A 23,560-nucleotide genomic window follows, 5' to 3' on the forward strand; every position below is an offset into this window, starting at 1 on the left:
CAATCTCTAGATTATTGATCTTTTTAGTTTGCCAAAGATGGATTCCCAAGGAGAAGTTTTTGCACTGGGAAACTCTTCCAGGGTTCAAAATCCTGTGGTTTTAACGTCAAATCCATGCTGTTTACACTATACAACATTCTCTTTCACTCTTGCTCAAGTTAAAAGTGTAGGGGCCACTGGCCCAAAGGCCTTATAACAGATAACATAAATGGGAAAAGCAGACTCAGGTCAGGAGGGGACCCTGACACTTTGAAAAGTCTGTGCCTCACCTAGTGTGGGCAGCCTCTCCTTGGCCTCAGCCAACTGTTGCCACACAGAAATGTAGACACAGTGCTGCCAGACAAGGCACTGATGCAGATTTCTGGTCACACAGAAATCGCTCAGTCTTTAAAAAATGTTGGCAACGAACAGAAATGGTTTAGAAATACTGGAGCTGGCATGGTGGGAGGATAAGGCATCATCCAATTGAAATGGGGTTTTAGGATGGAGGGGAAGTAGCAGGGAAAGGGGCAAGGTTAAGGGTGGCTTCTGGAGAACCTCGACTGTCACACTCAAGAAGCTTATCACTTGTCTTCCAGGACTGAGTAATCACCAAAGGATTTAAGCAAGAAAGTGAAGATAAGAATGGCATTTTTTAAAGATCGCTTTGGCAGCTGATGGGGGCAGGGCTGAGGGCAGGGTGATGAGTTAGAAGTCTATCATTGAGCTAAGTAAGGGTAAAGGAGAGAGGACAAAGGCCTATTTACTTTGTTCTTTCTCCTACCAGACTGTAAACTCCAGGACAGCAGGGCCCGGCTGTCTTGCGCTTGTGTGTCTCCAGCACTAAGCACAAAGCCTGCTCCATAAATATTTGTTGAAAGAATGAATGAAAGGGCGGGAGAGGAGGTGAGAGACATTCTGGAGAACTGAGTGAGGGGCTGCAGAAGCCGGTTTCCTTTCCTTGAGCTTCCCGTAGAAGCCTTGGGAAGGGCGTGTCTCAACGAAGAGATCAGAGACACGGGATTCAAAAAAAACAAAAGACTTGGCCGGTTCGAGTCCTGGCACTTCACGTGGCCTCTCCTGTCCACAAAAGGAGAAAATGATGAGTGCCTCGAAGGGCTGAAGGGAAGATTAAGCGAAAATTGAGGGATGAGCAATTTCTGTCCTTTCCTAGGTCCAGTATTCCCAAAGCACACAGCCAAAAGGGATTGACTTCAGCCTCCGACTCGGTGGCGATTCCTTTTTGGCTGGGGAGGGAACCGATGACCCCGGCGTCTGTGGGATTGGCCCTGCCGGGTTTCCGAGCCCAAGTTGGGAGCGCAGCACCGGGGGCTCGGGCCCGCCCAAACCTTCGCCTCGCCCAGTACCCCCGGTTCCCACACTTCCCCCTCTCCCAGCCCCAGCTCCGCCCCCTCTTCTCCCACTGCCTCTTTCCGCCCCCTGCCCCCATTTCCGTCTCCCTCCGCCCGCCCCCTCCTCGCTCCCCGTCCGCAGCGTCCGGGCCTCCGCTCTCCTTCCTTCTCCCTCCGTCAGCGCCCCTCTCGGGCGGCCGGGGCAACCCCGTGCCCCGCTCGCCCAATGAGGAGCCGGCGCAGGGGCGGGGCGGGGCTCGGGCCGGAGCGGAAGTGGTGACCGGAGCGGAAGTGGAGCTGCCGCCACCGCCGCCGCCGATTCCGGAGCCGGGGTAGCTGCTGCCGCCGCCGCCACTGCAGCCGCCGCCGCTGCCGCCTGAGGAGTGGGCCTGGGAAGGAAGCGGTCACCGCGCTCGGAGCTTCGCTCACAAGCGTCTTTGCCTCCTTTTGCCCTCCCCCGGTGAGTGCGGCGCAGGGTCCGCCCGGGGCCCCTGGGGGCCCAAGCGCGAAGCTCCCTCCGGGCGGCGACGGCCACGGCGACGCGGGCGACCCCGCGGGTGGGCCCGGGAGGTGGTGGCGCGCAGCTTTTCTGGCCCCGCGCGGCCGCCTGCGGCGCGGGCCCGGCCTGGCCGCGGCCCCTCCCTGTTTCCGGGGCCGGGCTCCTTCGCTCTTGGAAAGGCCCAGGCAGCCCTCGCCGCCTGCGGCCCTGCCCTGCGGGCGGGGTGCGGCTCCGTATGGGGCCGGAAGGGACCTTAAACCGCGGACCCCCGACCCTCCTTCGCCACCTACCTTCGATCCCCGCGCGACCCCTCCCTGTTCCTCGGGCGGCGAAAACCAGCCTTTTAAGCCCTGTCACCCCTGCTCCTTGCTTTCTGGTTTTCAGAAATTAAAATTTAACCAAATACGGGCGAGTTTTCGAGCCCCAGGGTCTCTGTTGACTCTCTGGATGGGTAAGGGGTTTAACCTTGGGAGAGAGCAGAGGGAAAACCCCCTCCCACTTTGCAGTAAAGTCATTTCATCATCGTTCGCTGGTTTGGGAGCCTAGCAGGACCCGAGATCCCCTGAGAAGCACAGGGTTGAGGTTTGAGTCAAGAAAATGCATTTGTTGGAACCGGTCACTGAGTCAGGCCCGATCCCCAGAATAAAAAGATCAGAGGCTGGAAATCGGGAGCGTTTTCCCACGGTATTTACCGTCATTTAATGCTAGAGTCTTTTGTGTTCTCACCCCAGATTCCCCCATACTGTGTGTTAGCACGTTTTTAGGACTGAAATTTGCCTGGTGGCCTCCCTGGTGGTGGGGAAGGGATAGGATTGATTTGGGCCCCTTTTCTTCGGAGGATTGAGTACATCTTTGTCTATTGCAAATGGAGAACTGCATGTAATGGGGTTTTCAAAGGTGGCAGTATTGGTAAGACAGTTTGTCAACCTGTCTCTAAAGATGCACGTCTCTTGTCCTTGTCTTCACTCCCTTTTCTTTTTGCTAAGGCTAGATAGCATCAGACTCTGATTTTACTTGCCCTGTGTGGGAGAAGAGATTTGGCAGGATGATGTTACGAACATACAAAATCAGGAGGCCACAGGATCCAGAAAGAAAGATGAAGCACTTTCAAGAATAATGAAAATTGTCTGTATTTCTCACTGTGTCTCAGTTCATATGAAACCACACACATAGGCAGTTTATAGAACTGGACACGTGGCTACTCAGCTTTTTGCATTTTCTCTTTGGAAATGTATATGTATAAATAATGTTGATTCTTAATGGTTTTCTTCTTGACTGCTTCCAGTGTATCCCATTTCTCGGTTAGGAATATCTCAGTTGTCTGAGCCCTCATTTTTCTTGGATCTATTTCTTTAGCATACAGGAAGGTGAGGGTAAAAACCTGTCCGTTTTTTCTAGACCCAACTTAGAATTTTAGGTGTGGTCTTCCAAATGGAAGAGTAATAATCCAGCAGCAACTGCTGAATGATTTTCCTACCCTCTCTTTTCAGTGAGATAAGAAACCATTCACCCATATTACAGATGAAGTCTTTATGAGAAATGAGGTAATTTGGCCTAGACCACACGCCTAGTTTTTAGATTGAATATCCTCATTCATCAGGAGCAAATATTTCTGGACTGACAGCCCCTGGAGTATGGCTCCTACCCTATAATCTTCTGTACATTTCCCATCATGCAGTGCTTGTGTTATGTTGAAGCCATTTTAGAATTGGAGCTCTATAGATCAGGGAGGCAGCCTCCATAAAACCAGGCTGAGCAAATTCCCATGATGCTAGTTCCGGAGGCAGAGTCTCCAGAGATTTGAGCCACTGCGAAAAGTGCCTTTTGCCCGTTTGGCTGTGGATACAGAAACAAAGAGCACTGGACCTGGAGTCAGATAAATTTGATTCAGGTCTTGCCTGCAGCATTTTCTAACTGTGGGATATTCAGTATGTTACTTAATGTCTGGTTCTTAGTTTCTCTATCTCCAGAATTGTCTTGGGGCCTTTTTACAGACTGTAAACTGTTAAATATAAGCTTTTGGTTTTGTTTTTTTAATCACAGAATTCACTATTAATGGTTTTCTTTTTTTCTCCAGCTGCATTCTGATGAGACCCATCCCTGCTTTGTATACATGTTGCTTTCAAAAATTGATGCATTATTGTAGAACTTTATTTTGTGTACAGCATCTCCAGTCTTTCTGAGCCTATTTTCTCATCTGTACAATGCAAATGGTAATAGTCTTTGTTGCATTCTTGTGATAAACTCAATAATCAAAATAAGCATTTGGGATATAGTAGGTGTTTAATATATGTTATTTGATCATATCCGTGAATATACATATATAGAGACTAGATACAGCATATATGCTATATAGCATAGACACATTATCTGTTTGTGATTTATTCACCAACTGATGAGGTAGCATCAGGACAGTTAGTCTATAACAATAATAATAATAGCTATCACATCGCCTACTATGTGCCAAGCTTTGTTCTAAGTCCTTTACACCTACTAAAGAAGCCTTCATAACAACCAATGATAGGTAAGTACTGTTAGCCCCATTTTACAGATGAGGAAACTGAGGCATAGAAGAGTTAAATAATTTTCCCAGGGGTGTACACACACACACACACACACAAACACACACGACAAGGTAAGTAAGTGCTGGAGCCAGGAGTCAAACCAGGCAGTCCGGCTCTAATGTTAAGTGTCTACCTGTGGTGGAGGATGTTTCATGGGAACACCATTTAGTCCTTAATTTTTCTTTACATGTATCCTATTAAAGTAAATGTGTTCGCACAGGAATTTTAGCTGTTTCTGAAGATACATATGTGATTTTTGGGCGGACTATATTCATTCTGGCCTGTGGGATGATACTGCTGATGTGCATCAGGAAGCAAGCTTGTGAAAAACCCAGTGTTTCTAGCATTTGCTTCATACTAGTGAGAAAGTTCATCAGTTACTTTGTGGCATGCTGATTTATTCTAACACTTGGTTCTTCATCTAACAGAATTTGGTCAGGACTCCCATCAGTAATTTTGGTTTATCATACTATTTTTTCTGTAGATTTTTAGATTTTTCCATATTTCATTGGGGAGGAAGAGATGAGGAAATAGTAAATTATAATTGTAAAGTATAATGTTCTATTAGGCTACCTGTTCTTTCAATGATGTCAAACTGGGCAATTTTCCTTTACGGAATAAGGATACCCCAGAATAAACTAAGATTTACTTGTAAAGGGACTTTCCGTTCCTTGGTTCCTACATTTTTCTAGGGAAAGGTGACAGACAATTCACACTAGCCATGGGACAAGAAATTCATTGGATAAAAGCAACTTTTAGGCATCACAACCATCTTGGTCCCTACACGAATATGGTTCTGGTAGTCATCTGTATGTCATGAGGGAGAAACTTAACAGTTGGAGCTGGATTCTAAGGGAATTTTTCTAAGGGGAATACTTAGGAAAAAGGGACCAAAGTACTTTCTATTTTGGGATACATGTGCTAAAAGCCAAGTAAGAGAGCTTACTGCTTTCTGGGCTAAAAGATCTTCTAATACAGGCATAGTTATGTGTTTCTAATATGTACTTATAATGAGGTGAGATTGATTGATGGCCTCAAGAGAACAAGTCATTCCCAGCAGACTGTAGGTTAGAGAGAGGACTTTTTTTTAAATATGGCCAGTCCTCTCTTATGTAAGTTTCTTCCTGTTAGTTTTATTTCATTGTTTTCCTCTAAGAGACCCAACAGTAAAAGTTATTTCTGAATGGCCTTGACCTGGACAAAGGTGACAATAAAGTAGATATGAGTCCTGGCCATTGTTACTATTTGCCTACAAACTTCACCTTAAAGCTTGTTTGACAGTCTGTTGAGCTTTGGGCAAATGCTGTTTTTAACTTAGTTTTATTTTGATTTTTAGAGCTAGATAAATTAACTTGAGGCCAATCCCTGAAACCTCACGGTAATAACTCTGTATAGTTTTTTTTTTTTTTAATTGTCCATCCTGTCTTTTCCAAAAGTAAGCATTGAGAATCATAGTTGATCGTTAGGAGCTAATAGAGGAAAGCGCGTGTGCCCGTTTTACCTGCGTGACCCTGGGCAAGTTACTCTTGGCATCCATCTATTAAAGGGGACCTGCCTCATAGGATGTTTAGGATTAAATGAGTTGATAATAAAGCCCTAGTGCTTTACACATTTGGGTAAACTATAAATGATGGGTATTTTTGTTATGTTTACTAAATCAGTTAGCTGGTATGGACTTTTGAAAAGAGGAGATAGACAGAAAGTACTCCAAGGGCTTGTTGAAATTCACTTTGAATCTGTAAGTACAAAAATTGGTAGCTGAGAAACATCAGTCAGAAACCATAGTGTTGTTCCTGATTGGAGCTGGGGTGGCTTTATTCTAAAGTAGACTAAGGCAGAGGATAAATATAGTCTGTACTTTATAGGTCAGGTGTGGTCTACTTACCTCTGTCCACATAGGAAATAATAGCCTTGTTCACGTCTTTTAAAAAGTGCACCAAGTGGGGGCGCCTGGGTGGCACAGCGGTTAAGCGTCTGCCTCCCGCTCAGGGTGTGATCCCGGCGTTATGGGATCGAGCCCCACGTCAGGCTCCTCCGCTATGAGCCTGCTTCTTCCTCTCCCACTCCCCCTGCTTGTGTTCCCTCTCTCGCTGGCTGTCTCTATCTCTATCAAATAAATAAATAAATAAAATCTTTAAAAAAAAAAAAAGTGCACCAAGTGATCAAATAGTCAAACTCAGCATGGCACACATTGTGCCACACATTGGGTGCCCAAAGATCCAAGTCTGGGTTCCTACCTTAAGCTCACAGTCCAGTGTGGGAGTCAGTAAAGATGTTTACAGTAAACTATGCTAAGTGCTACTTCAGAAATAGGCATAGGTAAGTTAACATGTGCCTTTCATTTAAAAGTCTTTAAAGAAATCCATCTGGATGTAAAAGAAATGAGGTGTGTAGTAAGTGTCCCTTCCCTGGCTGACCACATTTGGTAGACTTGTGTGTGGCTGCCATTTGAGTGCTTACAGCGTGTAGAGACTTAAGTATTTTGCGTCATGAACTAACTTAATCTTTCCAAGAACCATACGAAATAGATTTGCCTGTTCTATGCACGAGAAAACACAGAGATCAAGGAACCTATGGCGTTGGTGTGTGGTACTGGTAAATTGGGCTAGGTCACTCCATTACATTGGTGGGCTCAAAGCTTTTGAACTCAAAGAATTGACCAACGGAGCTGTGTTTATGGATCAGAATTAGCAGGTTGTCTTTTGGGATTGATCACCTAACGCCAAGAGGTCAATTTATTGTCCTATCTGCTGTTGATTCACAGTGTGTGACCTTGGGCATATCATTCAATATCTCCATTTTTTAAAGTTTAATTTTGGCTATTTGGACATCATTAACAGTGATACTCAACAACTGATGTGGAAGAGGGAAGAGATTTTTGAAATGGAAGTGAAGTTGCCCTCCACAATTCTGTGTTTGCTGGACATCAGTGCTAATGATTTTGTATTTAGGACATGCTGTGTTTCATTTTCTAACACAGAGCCAGCAAATGTTTGAATGGAGTTCGGTTTATGACAGGACTGTGAAATTTGTGTGTAGAATGGCACACAGACATTTTTAGAGTGGGTGTTTTTCAGTGAGTAGTTTTCTTTAAGAGCTAGGAGTACTTCACTTTTTCTGGGTAACACCCCCTAACCACCTGGCCCCACTGCCTTTCTCAAGTCCCTCCTGCTGTAGCTTGGCATCTGTTTTTCCTTCAGCGGAGTGACTCCGGAACTCTTAACTTTGGCCTTGTGGCTCTGCGGATGCTCTGTCTGGAATGGTACGACTGTGCACACGAGTCAGAATTGACTGTCAGTTCCTTGCCCCATGGAAGCTTGGGGGTCTAGATTTTTAAGATGCTCCTGTCAGTTTTCTCTCCAGGTTCATAACTCTGCTCATCTCTTTATCTACTTTGGCCTTCGATTTCTTCAGTTTCATCTAGAAGAACATAATATGCTCTTTATTCATACATCGGTGTTTCCTGTCCCTACCTGGAGTATCCTTTTCCTCTCCTGGCAGAACCCTTCCAGCCCAGAAAACCAGTGAGGACACAGGCACTTTTTAAACTAAACCTCTTCCCTCTAATTCTAGCTGCTTGCTTTTTCAAGAAGCTTTATAACCCTCAAATATGGGCCGTCTTCTGTTCCTACTGGGGGAGTGTAAGCTCTCAGAGGTGAGGACCACGCTATTGTAATTGTATTTCTTGTGAATTCCAAGGAAAGTTCCTGGACATACTGGTAGTGTTTTCATTTACAGTGATTTCAACACTCAATTAAATTATATGCACTTCATTTTTCTGAAGTAATAAGAGTAAGAATGTGTTGGAGCGCCTAGATGGCTCAGTCAGTTGGGTGTCCTACTCCTGATTTCATTTCAGGTTATGATCTCAGGGTCATGAGGTCCAGCCCTGCATCAGGCAGCATGCACTGAGCATGGAGTCTGCTTGAGATTATCTCTCCCTCTCCCTCTGTCACCCCCCCCATAACCCAAACCAAAACAAAAAGAGTAAGAATGTGTCTGTTGAGCCTTTACTCTGACCATCACCATCTAGCCATTTTTTGGTACATCCTTGATAGCTGCTAATGTCTCCTTTTGACATTTAAGGAAACAGGTTCAGAGAAGTTACTCCAAAAATCACCTAATTTCTCTGTAGAAGCCGAGATTTGTAGTATGTAGGGCTTTCCTAGAAACAAATTCCACTGGTGTGTGTTTCATAATAGAGGTTTAATAATCCTCACACATGATAGACAATGGAATCCTCAATTTTAAATTTCTAGGAAATAATCAAATTCGATTAAAGCTCAGTATTTCAGAATTGAGCATGGGGCGCCTGGCTGGCTCAGTCAGTAGAGCATGCAGCTTTTGATCTCAGGGATGTGAGTTCAAGCCTCACGTTGGGTGTGGAGCCTACTTAAAAAAAAAGAAAAAAAGGAATTGAGCCGGTTCTTTTCCTTGAAAACAAAACATAGCTGAAAGTTCAATACTTCTAAAGGCCACATTTCACGAGGTCATTCTCTTTATTTGCAAGGCTGCTTTTTTGTTTTTTTTTTTTTAATATGGATTAACAGGGTAGTCACTTGTATTTTTACTTTTTTCTTCTCTTATACTTGGATGTCTGCCTCTGGCCACTGGGAGATGGCCTCTCAATATTCTGAACCTGGCTAAGAGAAATCCCTTAGGGNNNNTGAAATAGAGGGCCTTGGTGGGTTCATAGATACTCTAGTTTCACCATTTACTGTCAGACTGGAGGTTTCATGTATTTGAAGGAAATCCTGTTATTTCACGGGCACCCTTAGAATTATTTTTCATAGTATTTTTAGGCGTGTTTTACAAAAATGAAATACTTTTGTACATCTTTTTCTTCTTCGTATTGTATATATTTCTTTAACAGATCTATGACATTAAATCTCTTCTTTTGACAGCCATATAGTCTTGTACCACCTATCCCTCTTCTTAATCACTCCCCTATTAGATATTTAGATGGTTTCCAGTTTTTCACTAAGCATTGCTGACTTAATCAGCACATGCTTCCCATTCCTCTAAAGTGCTGCATGCAGTGGCTTAGAACAGACAGACACCCGTCGTCGTCCTGTGGCTGTGCTTGAGAACGCTTCAGAGGCATCTCTGTTTCTTCCTGATCTGTGCCCAGCACAAGGAGAAGTTTGCTCTAGTGTCTTTGTGCTATTAGTGCCAGGCCTGATGGTGAAACTGCAGTCTTTTAAGGTTTTTTAAGAGGCAAAGGCTCTCTTGCTGAGTTTTTTCTTGGTAGGACATTGGTTGAAAGTCTCAGAAGAAAAGTAGGTCCTGATTATAAACCATCACTTCTTAGCATTCAATTCAAGAAAACCCAATTAGGAACTAATGGATAAAAGTGTTACAGTTAACATGCGTGTCCGTTGTGAGGCTGTTGGAGGGTGGAGTCCTATCTAGGAATGTTAACACTGTAACACATTCACTTCCTGTACCAGATGAATCTAGACTTGCTTTCCTTCTCATGGGTTGTATGTTAAATAAGTAAGAAAGAATCTAAACTCCCATTGTGGACTGAAACAGTGATGTGTAGATCCTGTGAGATGCATAATAGTACTTCCATTTGGTTTGCACTATGCATTTTTTAAAAAAATTTCCTTTAATTCCCTGCATCTCCTCTTCACAACATGTCTTCTGAGGAGGATGCTCTGTCTTCAGTGTAGGGATTGGAAGGCTGAGCTCGAACACATTCACGTGGCTTTGTCGTACACGTCCCGCTCTTAGACCTAGGCTTGCTGCCTTTCTGCCATCCCGAATACAGCCGCCCTGGGTTCTTCCTGCTCTCTCAGTACTGATTTGTTGAAAAAATTTACAGCTACTTATCTGAGCATTAACTTTCTGCTTGGCACAGTGTGAGACGTTAAATGAGAAACAAATGTGAAGCTTTCCTTTGAGGACATATACACGTGGAACTGCTTGTAAAGAGACACTACTCCTCATCTCTGCCAGAAAACACACGGTGTAGGCCCTGGACTGTATGATAGGCTGCAAGTACATTTGGATTCACGGGCCGGTACGTTAGCAGGGGCCGGGGTAGCCGTGGAAGACTTTCTAGCCAGTTGGATGGATACGATTTGCATAGGCAGGAAGTAAATGGGAGAGCATTCTAGACGAAGGAACTAGAAAATTAATATCAGGGGTGTTTGAGCATGACATTTCTATGGTGTTCGAGGTGTTCAGCGGAGGGAAAGGCACATTTTGGAGAGCGGCCGATGATGAAGCCTGACGGATTTGGAGGAGCCAAAATCACGAAGGACTTTGAAGGCCAGGCAGAGTTTAGATGGAGCTGCCAAAAGAGAGTCATTCGAAGTGACTGAGTGAGGGTGACAGCAGGACTACGAGTCACTTTGCTGTTCTTCTTTTTTAATGGAAGTATAGTCGATACGCAGTGTGGTACATTAGTTCTGGTGTATGAGGTAGTGATTCAGCAAGTCTGCATGTTAATTCTGTGCTCACCCGAGTGTAGCCACCATCGTCGCTGAACGACGCAGTTACAGTACCACCACCACCGTTCCCTGTGCCGCACCTTTGGTGGAGTAACTTTGAAGTAGGATGCAGGAGTACATGGAATGAGGTGCACACATTATGAGGATTTCATGTGCTTGTGAAGAATAGGTGCTTTGAATTATTTGAGCAGAGCGAAAACTGTGCCAAATTTGCAGTTTTATTCTTTCATGTGGGTATCTGTTCATTCAGCAGATGCTTGTTCATACCAATGATGTGCAAGACGCTGTGGGAGATCTGCCCTAAAAGAGTTGGTGTGGCGAGGGACTTGAAGAGATATACAAATAATTGTAGTGCTGAAGAAATGTGATAGGACCTCAAGAGAGGTATAGATGAAATGCTTTGTTGAGAATATTTGCAGCTTGGAGCAGTGCTATCTGATGGAATATGAACCACATGTAACTTAAAATCTTCTACATTTAAAAAGTATAGAGAAGTGAAATTTAATTGTTTTTTAAAGTTGAACTCCATAGATCCAGAATATTACGGTTTCCACATGTGACACTAGCTACATGTGGCTGGTGGCTAGCATATTAAGACATCTCCAGCTTAGTGGCTTCAGATAGGCTTCGTGAAGGGGATGGCACTTGAGCCATGCTCTGAAGAATTTTGTATGCCGAGTAAATGGGAGAGGACATTCCAGGCAGAGGGAGTGGTTTGGTGAGCAAAGACAAGGAGACAGAAAAGCAGACTCTGTAAGAAGACCATTTTGGCAGAAGCACAAATTGTGTGGAAGGCATGTTCTGGCAAAAGGCTGGGAAGATAGGTTGGGAAATCTTCAATGACAGGAGGGAATCTGACTACTATCAGCAGGAAGGAACTTAAAAGAATTTTGAGCAGGAAGTGACTTGATCAGAGTTTTAAGAATGAGTCTGATCGAAGAGACACGAAGGGGACTGCAGGTAGTGGGTCTGGGGAGAGAGTGAATGGGAGGCTATTGCAGATGTAGAACTAGGAACAATTCCAGATCTCCCTTGTCTCCTGCCTTCTTCCAAACTGCTGGGTGTTGTGTAACCCATTTCCTGTTGAAATTGGTCTAGCTGCTTCAAAATCCGTGTTATATAAGTCAAAAGTTATGTAAGCAGTAGTCATCAGGACATTTAGCTGTGGATTTTGTTTGTTGTGGTTGTTTTGTGTGTGTGCACGTGGAATTAAATTTTTTTAAACAGATAACATTTTTTAAGGCATGCGTTTGGTCTTACCATATCATGATGGCTTTCAATGTCCAAGGGCTCTTGCAGAGATCCTGAAGAAGCTTAAAATAGTTGGCTCCCCAAACAGGCCACATCTGATTTTGAGAGAAGCTGGGTGTGTACTTTTGGGAGCTCCCAAGAAGTAGGATTCTTCAGAGAGGTATGATTTAACTTTTAACGTTTGGGAGGGGCGCTTAATTGGGGGGCTTCGTAAGGCCCAAGGGTTTCATGGCATCTTGAGCAGTGTTGATCCTTTGTATTTCTCTGTTACTCTTTTATTATCCTGCACGGGATGGCTTAGCTCTGAATTGGCTTTTGGCCAGTACTTTATTAATTGAAATCTTTCCTGGTAGAGTTGCACAGGTGCCCTTTGATGAACTTTGGAGTGGGCCACTGAGTGACTGCTAACTTTGATTTTGTCTGCAGACTGGAACGTTTCTGAAGTTGATCGAAAGTTGACTTCTGTCTGCTTTTCACTTTGAGAAACAATGAAGTGGGATTATTTGCTGATGCAGGTTGTATCCTGATTGAAAGACTTTGTGGTCAAGAAAGTTAGACATAAACTGAGAAAGTGTGTAATTCGAAGCTGAAGAATGGTGTCCTTTTGATGTACTTTTTTTTTAAAGATTTTGTTTATTTGTCAGAGAGAGCACAAGCAAGGGGAGCGGCAGGCAGAGGGAGAAGCAGGCTCCCCCCTGAGCAGGGAGCCTGATGCATGACTCGATCGCAGGACCCTGGGATCATGACCTGAGCTGAAGGCACACGCTTAACCGACTGAGCCACCCAGGCGCCCCTTTTGATGTACTTTTATCAGAGTAGACTAGGCTGTGTTGTGGCAGCAGACAGCACCAACATCTCGGGCTTGACACGAGTTTCGTTTTCACACCGCCATGGCCCGTGCTGGCCCGTAGGAGTCTCTGTACAGCAGTCCCTCAGGGACTCAGGCTCCAGGCACTAGCACACCATCTAGAGGATGTGGCCTTCTAGGCAGCTGAGGTCAGGGAAGAGAGCCTGGCAAATGACATAAAGGCTCTTCACAGTTTCCACCTGGAAATAGCATCATTTCTGCTGTTCCATGAGGCACAACTCACCCTGTGACCCATCCTGAATGCCTGGGGGCTGCCGGGAAATGTAGGAGAGCAAATGGAATGTTTCAGAGTCTCATTCCAGTGACGTGGGTGAAGATGCCAGGCAGATTAGGCGAGACTTGCTTCACTGCGTGGAAGCTTAGAATTAGTGAGCCTTACGTAGGACGCAGCTCGAGTATGACTTAGATAATAACCCATGGGAAGAAAAATAGTAGTTCCGAACTTAGAGAACCAACTCCTCCTCAGTTGTCTAGATTTGGGGGGATCTTACCATTGTGCTCCATCTAATAAAACATTTTCATGTGGTAGGGCCCTGTCTGTAGGATTTCTCACTTGAAAATATAGAAATGACCTGAGGCAAAACAATTCTGTGTGAGGAAGGGGCAATACTTCCTTTGCTATTTTAAAAATTAGTAATTGTTTTCAGTCTTAAATTGTGATACTGTGTATGTAGTAACGAAAGAATTTGGGGTGTTTTGTTTTATTTTGTTTTTAAGATTTTATTTTTAAGTAATCTCTGCACCCAACATGAGGCTCAAACTCTTGACCCTGAGATCAAGAGTTGCATGTGCTACTGAGTGAGCCGGCCAGGTGCCTCTGTAAGAATTTGTTCTAAAAATACTGATACTTCTACGACAATTTAAAGTAGTATTCACCTTATTATACTTTAAGATAGTAGCGTATTTTTACACTGTGGCACAGATGGACTTATCGAAATTTAAATTAACAGTACATAAAACTTATTGGTAACAAATTTTTTTAGCTACATATTATCCAAAAATTACTGCATTCTCTATAAATGGTGATTATTATAGTGGGGGAATTGACTAAGGTGAGGTGAATAATTTGAGGAGTATTTACTGATCGGTGTATAGAGGGTTTGGTAAACTGAAGTCACTGAAATTTTTGTCTCTTTCAAAAAAAACTTTAAATGAACTCAATTAGGTTTGAAGTTCTGTTGCTATGCATCTTGAATACAAGTCCTTTCTCTTACAGCCTGTACCATACAGAAAGTTAGTGCCTGATATTTGTGCGTAATGCTCTAAACTTCTCAAAGCACCTTCACGTGGATTATTAGGTCATTTGTTCTCACAGCAGCCCCACGGAAAGTAGGTATTGTTACTTTCCAGGAAGGAAATTGAAGCTCTCAGAGATTAAGTGATGTGACCAAGGTCACACTCCACTTGTAAGTAGCAGAGCTGGTGCTAGAAAGAGCCACATCTGCCTGCCTTTAGTTTATGCTCTTGTCTGCAGTGTGTCCTGCAAAAGTTAGCAAATTGCGGAAGATATGACAAAAATGGCTCCTGTTTTTTTAGGTTCCTACTGCTTGATGGGCACTGCCAGATGTAACACTGAAAGGCCTGTCTTCACTTTAAGATTAATCGAAGCAGTCCTCACACTTCAGGTGTTTTTCCCGATGCTGTGGGGGAAGACCAGATTTGGTCAAAACCAGACAATTCTCGAAAGAAGTTAGGAAGTGTCTTTAGCATCAGCTTCTAAAGAAACAGTTGCTCAGCAGCCTGCATGTGTTGGGGAGGCAGATGGGGCTCGTGGGGACAGAGAGACTGGAGTCTGCGGTCTCCTAGCAGTATTGCCGGCACGTCACTTGCCTTTTCTGAACCTCCCATTTCTCCACCTCAGAAAGGTGGGGGAAGGGATCGTTGTGAACGTATCTACTCTGTAGGACAGTCTGAGAATTAATTGGCAGAAACCCCCAGCAAGGTCCTCAGCCCCGTCAGCGCTCATGTTCGGCGGCGGAGGGCACCGGCAGGTGCGCGTCCCGCGTTCACGTCCAGGCGGGTGGAAGAAGGCCCGCGCGTGCGTTTCGGGGCCCGGAAGCCTGACGCCGTCGCTCTCCTCTCTCTCTCCTCTCTGTCGCTGCTGTTGTAGGGAACGACCATGGATAAAAGTGAGCTGGTTCAGAAAGCCAAGCTTGCCGAGCAGGCCGAGCGCTATGACGACATGGCCGCGGCCATGAAGGCCGTCACGGAGCAGGGGCACGAGCTCTCCAACGAGGAGAGGAATCTGCTCTCGGTCGCCTACAAGAACGTGGTGGGCGCCCGCCGCTCCTCCTGGCGCGTCATCTCCAGCATCGAGCAGAAAACCGAGAGGAATGAGAAGAAGCAGCAGATGGGCAAAGAGTACCGGGAGAAGATCGAGGCCGAGCTGCAGGACATCTGCAATGATGTTCTGGTAAGAGGCCAGGGTTGGGTTTCACACGGCGATTTCCAGACGGTATTAACGTAACGTTCAAATGCAAACTCAAACGGCTCGTGAGAGAGAGGTGTCTGAATATACTGGAGAGCTGCAAACCAGCCGGAACTGATTTTTAAGCATATGATGTGATTTTCCTCACCTCCTATTTGATCCGAGTTTGCTCATCACGAATGGGGTGTTTTCCTCTCCCTTCAGAAAGACCTGTGACAAACAGGAGCATTGAATCCGTGTCCCTCCATCTTTTCTTTAGAAATCGAGCCCACGTAGGCAGGATCTCGGTCGGCGCAGCCGCAGACAGGCTCTTCTGTGTCTGAGCGGTGGTGTCATCTCCAGCCGGGGAGGCGGGAGCAAGAAGCCGAGCTCCCCTTACCCTCTCCTAGTCATGGCCGCACAGCGTGAGGTCCTAAAAGTTAGCCACGTCCGTCCGTTCGGCCTGCGTGCCAAAGCCACATCAAAAATGGTCCGGGGATTGTCCTCTCCTGGGATTTAGATACGCTTTAGTCACATGACTGATCCGTAACTATTTGGCTCTGGCCACAGTCTGGGGTTGGACGGGAGGGGTGCGTATCCTAGAGCAAATCATGATCATATTGTCTTTCTCTCACATCCTGAGCCCACTGGGAACTTTCTTTTTCTTCCAGGTGAAATCAGGTAAAAATGAACGGTGAGGGCTGCTTTGAAGGGAAAAGGAATTCACACTTGTGGATCTACCTCCCCCTGCTGGCTGCCTCTCCGAATTACTGCCCATGACTCCTTTCTTTTGAAAACCAGTACAAAGCTTGTCAGCCGTCAGGCAGTCCTCCTCCTCCCTAACCCATAAGGAGTTACACCCTGTCTGTCTGCAAAGAGTATTAAAATGACTACTGCCCCTTGCATCTTCCCACTTTGATTGATTAAATCCCCTTACAACTAAGCTTTTGCATTGAGCTGCTCTTATTAGACTCTGGTGTAAGAGTGTCAATGGCTGAGTTTGTTGCCTTTTGGTAATTTGGGGGTTTGTTAATGGTGCACTAATTCCTGAATGTTAGGTACATCTGGTATTCAGATGAAGTATGGCATGCATTCCAAGGGCAAGGAAGTTCCATAATTCCTGAAATGTAGACCAGCTTTAAGAGCATCTGAAAGAATGTGAAGAAAAGCATGGTACTTACTGCCTCTTAACCAGTTTTTCAGGATGCCACATTCTAAAACAACTCTTCGAAAATATTGCTCTGTATACGAAGCTTGGACTCCTTCAGAACTGCTTTTGTTGTAAGCATAAATGTTTAAAGGAATTTATTATTAATAATAGTATTAGCTACTTTTTGAGTGCTTACTACGTGCCAGGCATCGTGTTAAGCGCTTTATGTACACTAGCTCATTTATCCTCGTACCCTAGAAGATGGCTATTGTGCTTCCCCATTGCGTAGCCGGGAAAACTGAGGCTCAGGGTGCTTAAATCGTTTGTCCAGGGGCACAGATGGTAAGCGGCAGAGGAGGGATTTCTACCCGGGTCTGATTGATTTTCAACTTAGTTTTTGGCAGTTTTGCTTTATTATCACCTTTTTCCTCTCAAAAGGGAAAGATTTTTTCTTTTTTTAAATTACAGAAGTAATGCAAGTTCATTGTTTTGTAAAAAAAGGGGGGGTGACCAGGCAGAGGAGTATAAATAAGAAAGTAAAAATCATTTCTAATCCGATCACGTAGAGAGTCATTATTAACATATTGATAAATACCCCTCAGGAGTTTTCCCTTATGTATTTGCGTGTACACATACATATCTTAATATTAAAATAGGATTCATGTGCTACTTACGATCTTTTCGTTTCACTCAGACTTTTGAGAACCTTTCCATGTTATCGGTATAGTTCTGCATCATCATTTTTAAGGCCTTACGTGGCATTCCATTGTATGGCTGTACTTTAATCAACCCTTTGTGGATGGTCATAGTGATTTTTAACCGAAGAATACAGGCATCTGCTGTTAGGACCTGGGCTAAAAACCGCTTAAAAGCTTTGGATGCAAATTATGTTTTTTTTAATCTTCAAAATTATTTAGAAGTGGTAGTGTGTCTTGAATCTCAAACATAGTTTTAACATCTTATAATATTTCCAGATTCTTAACAGAATGTGAATCATTTTTTAGGAGCTGTTGGACAAATATCTTATTCCCAATGCTACACAACCAGAAAGCAAGGTGTTCTACTTGAAAATGAAAGGAGATTATTTTAGATATCTTTCTGAGGTGGCTTCTGGAGATAATAAGCAAAGTAAGTAACTTTTTTTTTTTTTTTTTAAGAAATTTGACCAGTAGTGGAGCCAGTCCTCCTCCATAATAATTTTAAACAGTTTTTGCTGTGTAGACAGGAACATCACAGTACTGAGAATTTAAAAGACCATCAGCATGACGCTGACCCGTGGCTAGCGGGTCAGCACAATGGGGGTTGACAAATCAGAATGTATCTAAGGGGAAAGTGCAGAGGGTATGGAAAGTGTGATGCAGTGGTGCATTTAAAGAGATCTTTTTCTTAAAAAAAAAAAAAAAAAAGACCTGTTTTTCTTGAGGATTATGTGTGTCTTTGTGTTTAGAAGTAAAACTTTAAAATGTCTGGTGGTGTAAAGGCAGCTTGGTGAGTAACGATGCGTGTGTTTGATCACATACGTGCTTTGTGATGGTGAGAACTGCAGTGCTGCTTCAGTAAGTGCCTACTATGTGCCGCGTATTTCAGAGTCTCCTTTATTCCTTGCATAACTCTAGGAGTTCCAGCAGGGATCTGCCCATTTTTCTGAGGAGGAAACCAAGGCTCACGGAGGTTTTCACTTATTCCAAGCCCCACATTTAATGAGTACGAGTTGGGAATTCAAGTTTGAGTCTGTTGACTCTATGAAGTCAGTGATTCTTCCGCTGGAGCATATTGTTTCCCGTGTTCTATCTTGTTAAAGGTTATTTCTGCTTTCCCCCCGCCAAAGCATTTAATGTAGTACTAGTCTGTTGGCTTAGAATAAACGTGCAACAAGTGGTTGTTAATCAGATGGTGGAGACACTGACCCTCATTTGATGACTCCTCACTCCTGCCCAGTGTGGTAAACTAGCTGGATGGTGGTCCAGCTTGTGATGCACCCAGGAAAGAACCTCCCCTTTAATGTTCTTATCTTTCTTATAGCCACTGTGTCGAACTCCCAGCAGGCTTACCAGGAAGCATTTGAAATTAGTAAGAAAGAAATGCAGCCTACACACCCAATTCGACTTGGCCTGGCACTGAACTTCTCAGTCTTCTACTATGAGATTCTAAACTCTCCTGAAAAGGCTTGCAGCCTGGCAAAAACGGTGAGAAAGACCCTCTGTGGTTTCTGATTATAGTAAAACACTGCTTGTGTGTGTGTATGTGTGTGTGTGTGTGTGTGTGTGTGTGTTAAATAACTTCTTTTTATTGCCTGAACTTAACAACTCACTGTCATAGCCTTCTCTGAGGATGTTCTGGAGATAGGAGTAGATCTTTTGTGACATAAGTACAGACCTATCACTTTTGATTTCTTCTCAACACCTCCTGCTGATTTTTGTTTTCATTGTGTAATTATTGGTTTGGGGATGGTTGTAGAAAATTCAGGGGGAAGGTAGTGTGTTGTTTCTTGTCAAGCTTTGGGCTCTGTAGGCCTCCGTTACGTATTGTATTCCTTGTACCAAGATTTGAAGTTACAGGCTGTAAATGCAAAAAATCAGACCAGGTTTTCTTTCTGTGCTGGGTTACCTCCTACCTTCTATCAGTAACTCAGCCGCCTTTTTTACATATTTTTTAAGGCTTTCAACATGCACACTGTTACTTTAAAATTTTTTCTTAATTTGGAAAAAGTACATGAATTCTCTAAAGTCCATCACTTGATTGAATCAGATTAGTGGTGTGAACTTCTGTTCTCCCTTTATTCCTTGTGTGTCCAGACCTTTTGAGTTTTAGTAAAGAAAAGGACTACCAGAAGTATCTTTGGCAATTAAAAAATTATGTGGATTTGTGCTGGGTTGACCTGCTGTCTTATCACATACAGTGAAGTTCTTATCTGGGAATTTTTTGTCATTTTGGTTGGTGCTTTATAAACATGCATTATCTGTTTGCTGAAACAACTAGCAAACAAGGTCGTTAATAATAGCCTCAGTTCCCCCAAAGGTACTGTACAGGAAAAGAAAGTGTATTCATTTGTTAACAGAAAAAAAAGAGGGGGGGCTAACCTAGCTCCAGAGAACCTCTGACAGCTCTGCTGAAGCCTCTTTGTTTTAGGCATTCGATGAGGCCATTGCCGAATTGGATACACTGAATGAAGAGTCTTACAAAGACAGCACCCTGATCATGCAGTTGCTTAGGGACAATCTCACTGTAAGTACTGCTGGTTTCCGCCGCTGCTTCTGGAGGGTTCATAGTCTTGTTCCTACTCACCGGCCTGAGAATTCACTATTGCCCAAGACCCGAGGGCGTTTGTACCCTGTGAGTAGAGTTACAAGTATTAAGTTGTTAAATTGGTTGTAAATGATTGCTCAAGTTTTGACCTTTGCAGTCCTCGCTGTCTGCAGTAATACAGGAAGAATTTGAAGCAGTTCAGTGAGATGAGGTGGTCCAGACTGGGGCTGCCTCCCTGAGTGAATGTTAGTAGCCCCGTTTTGATTAGAGCTCTGTTTTTCTCTTGCAGCTGTGGACGTCGGAAAACCAGGGAGATGAAGGAGATGCTGGGGAGGGAGAGAACTAATGTCTGTTGTGCTTCGTGATCTGTTCAGTGTCACTCTGTACCCTCCACATATATCCCTTTGTGCGATAAAAAAAAAAAAAAAAAAAAAAAAAAAAAGAGTCGTACGTCGACTTTCAATTTTTCACAGCCTCAGCCTAGCAAAAGGGTCCATGGGATAAACAGCCGGTGTTTGTATCTAAAACTCAGATTGGTCACATAAACGCCACGGCATTCTGAAGTTTTGATTTTTGATTAACATTGACAGGATTACTGTGTGTTGAATTTTTTTAAAACTGAACACTGTGATTATGGGGTTTTGTAACTTAGCAGAACTCTTACTGATAGAAAAAATAGACCTGAATTATGTGTAACTTTTTGGAAAGTTTGATCTGATATCAAAATAGTCACTGAAATAACAGTTCCATTGTAAAGTTGTACAGAAAGTTATAGAGATTATATTGTGACGCTGGGACGCGGAGTGAGACACCTGCCCTGTGACATTCAAGTGTGACAGCAACTCACAGTAGTTCTGCATGTTTTTTGGGGATTACAGACACTTGGCCGGTTTGGGCTGTTGCCACTCAAAAGTTCATGACTGCAGATGACCACAGTGTCTTCCTCTGAGTAAAGTCGAAGCCTGAAATGGAAACTCTTTGTGGCAGATAATTGGGTTTTGCCACCATGAAAAGGTCCAGTGCTCCTAGAACACGTGACTAACACCCCTCTCCCACAGCCATCTTACTGATTGGCAGCTTGTGCTCCAGTAGTGGAATCTGTTTTCCTTGTAACCAGGACCTAAAGAAGAAAAAAGCCGTGTGTCTTATGAATGGCCTTATCTGTTCCCTGGGTAATACCTTTAGGAGTCATGTTCTGCAGAGATCGCCTTTCACTTAAGAAGTACTCAGTCTTTGGGTGCTTCCTAGCTTGGGGCTTTTAAATTTTGAAATCGAAACATTCTTCCCACTGTCCTTTTTGACTGTTGACTTTGGTTTTTCTTTTCCCTCTTTAAAGTTCTGTCCTTCCTTACACATTTTTCCTTTTTGAATTCTATCGTCATCTTCTGTTCATTGTTTGATACCGTGTGGGCAGGGTGGGGGGCCTGGAGGGGGTGAGTAAAGACGGCGAGCACCTTGGTCAGCAGGCCTCGCTTCAGAGAGTCAAGAAGAGCTTCCAGCACATAGCTCTGGCTTCCTCCAGTTTTCATCACGCTTGTTGCTCTTCAGTCAGACCAAGATCTGAATCAAAAAAGTGTTTTTAAATACCCGTGATTTCTCCCTGTGTTGCAGCCAGCCCTGATAACGCTTGTTAGTACCTGTCACCAGATCTCTCAAGTGTGCTCCTCCAGCCAAGTTCATAGACATGTTCGAACAAGACCCTATAATGCAGGGAAGTTGCATGACCACCACCGTGGGGAGAGTCCAGAATAGCCAGGCCTACCAGTCTCACAGTACCCCCTCTCCCTCAAACATTCCACGTAGCTGTAGTGTCCACCTGTTTGTCCATCTGCTGAAATGAGAAAAGAAACATTCATGCACTGATTTAAAACCAAAAAACAAAACAAAACAAAAAAAACAAAAAAATCCCTCCCCCCCCTTTCTAGCTGAACAAAAATGTGCAGTTGATACTTGGCGCTTGAAAATGCAGTAGTGAATGTGGAACGAGCCTGTCTGTATATCTGGTAGCTCTTTCTTGCTTCGTTTTTCCTTACCAGTATTCTGCCTCACGTTTGCTTCTGTGACGGTTATATTGCCTAGCAAGCACTCCTGTGGTTGTGAAAATAGTATAGCAAAAAAAAAAAAAAGGAAAAAGAAAAATCCCCGGTTATCGATGTACTAGATTTGTGTATGTCTTTTAAACAGTTCTAGTTTCCACCTTAACACGGAATAATCAGGAAAAGTGTAAAAATTCAAAAGTGAAATAAAAAATTTTATCAGTTGCCTGTGAACTGATGTATGGCGCCATCTCTGTCACTACCAGAACTAGCTCCCTATTCTGGTCTACTCTTTGTTTGAAAGTAGGGGAACATCTTTATTTCATCCTATTTAGAACTGAAGTCAAGGTGTTGTAAAGGGGAAGAAATTACCATTAATAAACAGCCACTTTACCTAGTATGGGATGCCTCTCCATCCTCCACAAGGAACTATCCAGGTGTTAAGTCCTCTTTTGTAGCTTCTGAGATTTGCTAATAACAGTTACTTTGCATCCCATTCAAGACACACACACACTTTTTTTTTTTTAACCCTGAGATGTAACCAAGCCTGTGCCAGATGCTTGCGTGAGGCAGGTGCTTGGCCCAGAGTAGGCCCCCCCAGTCATACCCAGGGTTCTACCAGACTGTCTTCTGTCCTAGCACTTTGTGGGAGCCCGCAGCACTGTTTCCTCATGGCATTTGCCTTCTCTCTAAAAACTTCCACCCTCCCGTAAGGGGAGGGGAAAAATGAGGGTATTTTTCAGCCCAAGATTAGAAGTCTGGTGCTTGCTTGCTACTCTGTGCTGCACAACCAGACTAGATCAGAGCTCTTGTGCCTGTCGAAACCACCCTCCAGCAGAGGTCAGTGGAAACCTGCCTGCTTTGTTGCCATTAGGGAACCAGGAGAGTCCCTTTGAGAGGCAGGGGGAAATACTGGGAAATATGGCCCACAATGCATTGGAATTTTCTTTTAAATGTCCCCCACACCACGGCTAGGTTGAGACTGCAAGCTCAGCTTGGGGCCACTGCCACAGCCTTGTACTGTCAGGTCCCTACTGTCCCCATAGGGTAACAGTGAAGCTTCCTGATGGAATGCACGGGGAATGGCTGTCAAAAGAAGGGTGGGGTGGGGTGGGGGGTGCCTGGCTGGCTCAGTGGGTTGGGAATCCGACTCTGATGTCCTCTCAAGTCATGATCTCAGGGTTTTGGCATTGAGCCCGCGTCGGGCTCCACGCTTAACGTGGAGCATGCTTAGGATTCTTTCTCTCCCCTCTGCCCCGCCCCGCCCCACTGTCTCTCAAAAAAAGAGTGCGGGCTAGGAATATCCGGAAAAGATGTTGATGATAGGAGAGCCAGTATCAGGGAAGACCTTCGTGGTCTCAAATTCTCCAGTGGAGCCTTCAGTCCCAGGTCATAAGGCCCGTTCCAGAGGGGGTGCTGGATTTGGGCTGTCTTGAGAAAGACAGGAGGCAAGGTGCGCAAGCTTTGAAACTGGGTGTCGGCCTCGGAATTCTCTCCGTCGGTGAGACGCACAGAATGCCCCTGGTCCCTTCTAATCCCGGAGAAGCGCGCCGGCCGGGTTTTACTGAGAAGGGAAATGGACCGAGAGGCCCGGAGGCAATGACCTTCGGGACTGGAACTAGTCTCGGGCCGGCTCTGACCCGCGTCCCCGCAGCCCGACCCCAGGCCGGGTTGAGGGCGCGCCCCGCCTCCGGAGGCGGGGTCCCAGAGGCCCCAGCTGGGGCTCCTGGAGCGCTGAGGGGTCCCAGGT

The 23,560-nt window shown here is 44.6% G+C and overlaps 1 protein-coding gene across 1 annotated transcript; it reads left to right on the forward strand.

Moving 5' to 3' along the window:
- The first annotated feature begins 1,589 nt into the window (after window positions 1-1,589).
- Window positions 1,590-20,184, forward strand: YWHAB (tyrosine 3-monooxygenase/tryptophan 5-monooxygenase activation protein beta). The gene is made up of 6 exons (XM_040638382.1): window positions 1,590-1,791; window positions 15,082-15,384; window positions 17,533-17,656; window positions 18,551-18,714; window positions 19,658-19,753; window positions 20,064-20,184. Exons 2-6 carry the CDS (start codon window positions 15,091-15,093, stop codon window positions 20,118-20,120), a joined length of 735 nt encoding a protein of 244 aa, XP_040494316.1. The 5' UTR covers window positions 1,590-1,791; window positions 15,082-15,090; the 3' UTR covers window positions 20,121-20,184.
- The last annotated feature ends 3,376 nt before the right edge of the window (window positions 20,185-23,560 follow it).

Source organism: Ursus maritimus, unplaced genomic scaffold (genome assembly GCF_017311325.1).
Source record: "Ursus maritimus isolate PB19 unplaced genomic scaffold, ASM1731132v1 scaffold_22, whole genome shotgun sequence".
Taxonomy (NCBI): domain Eukaryota; kingdom Metazoa; phylum Chordata; class Mammalia; order Carnivora; family Ursidae; genus Ursus; species Ursus maritimus.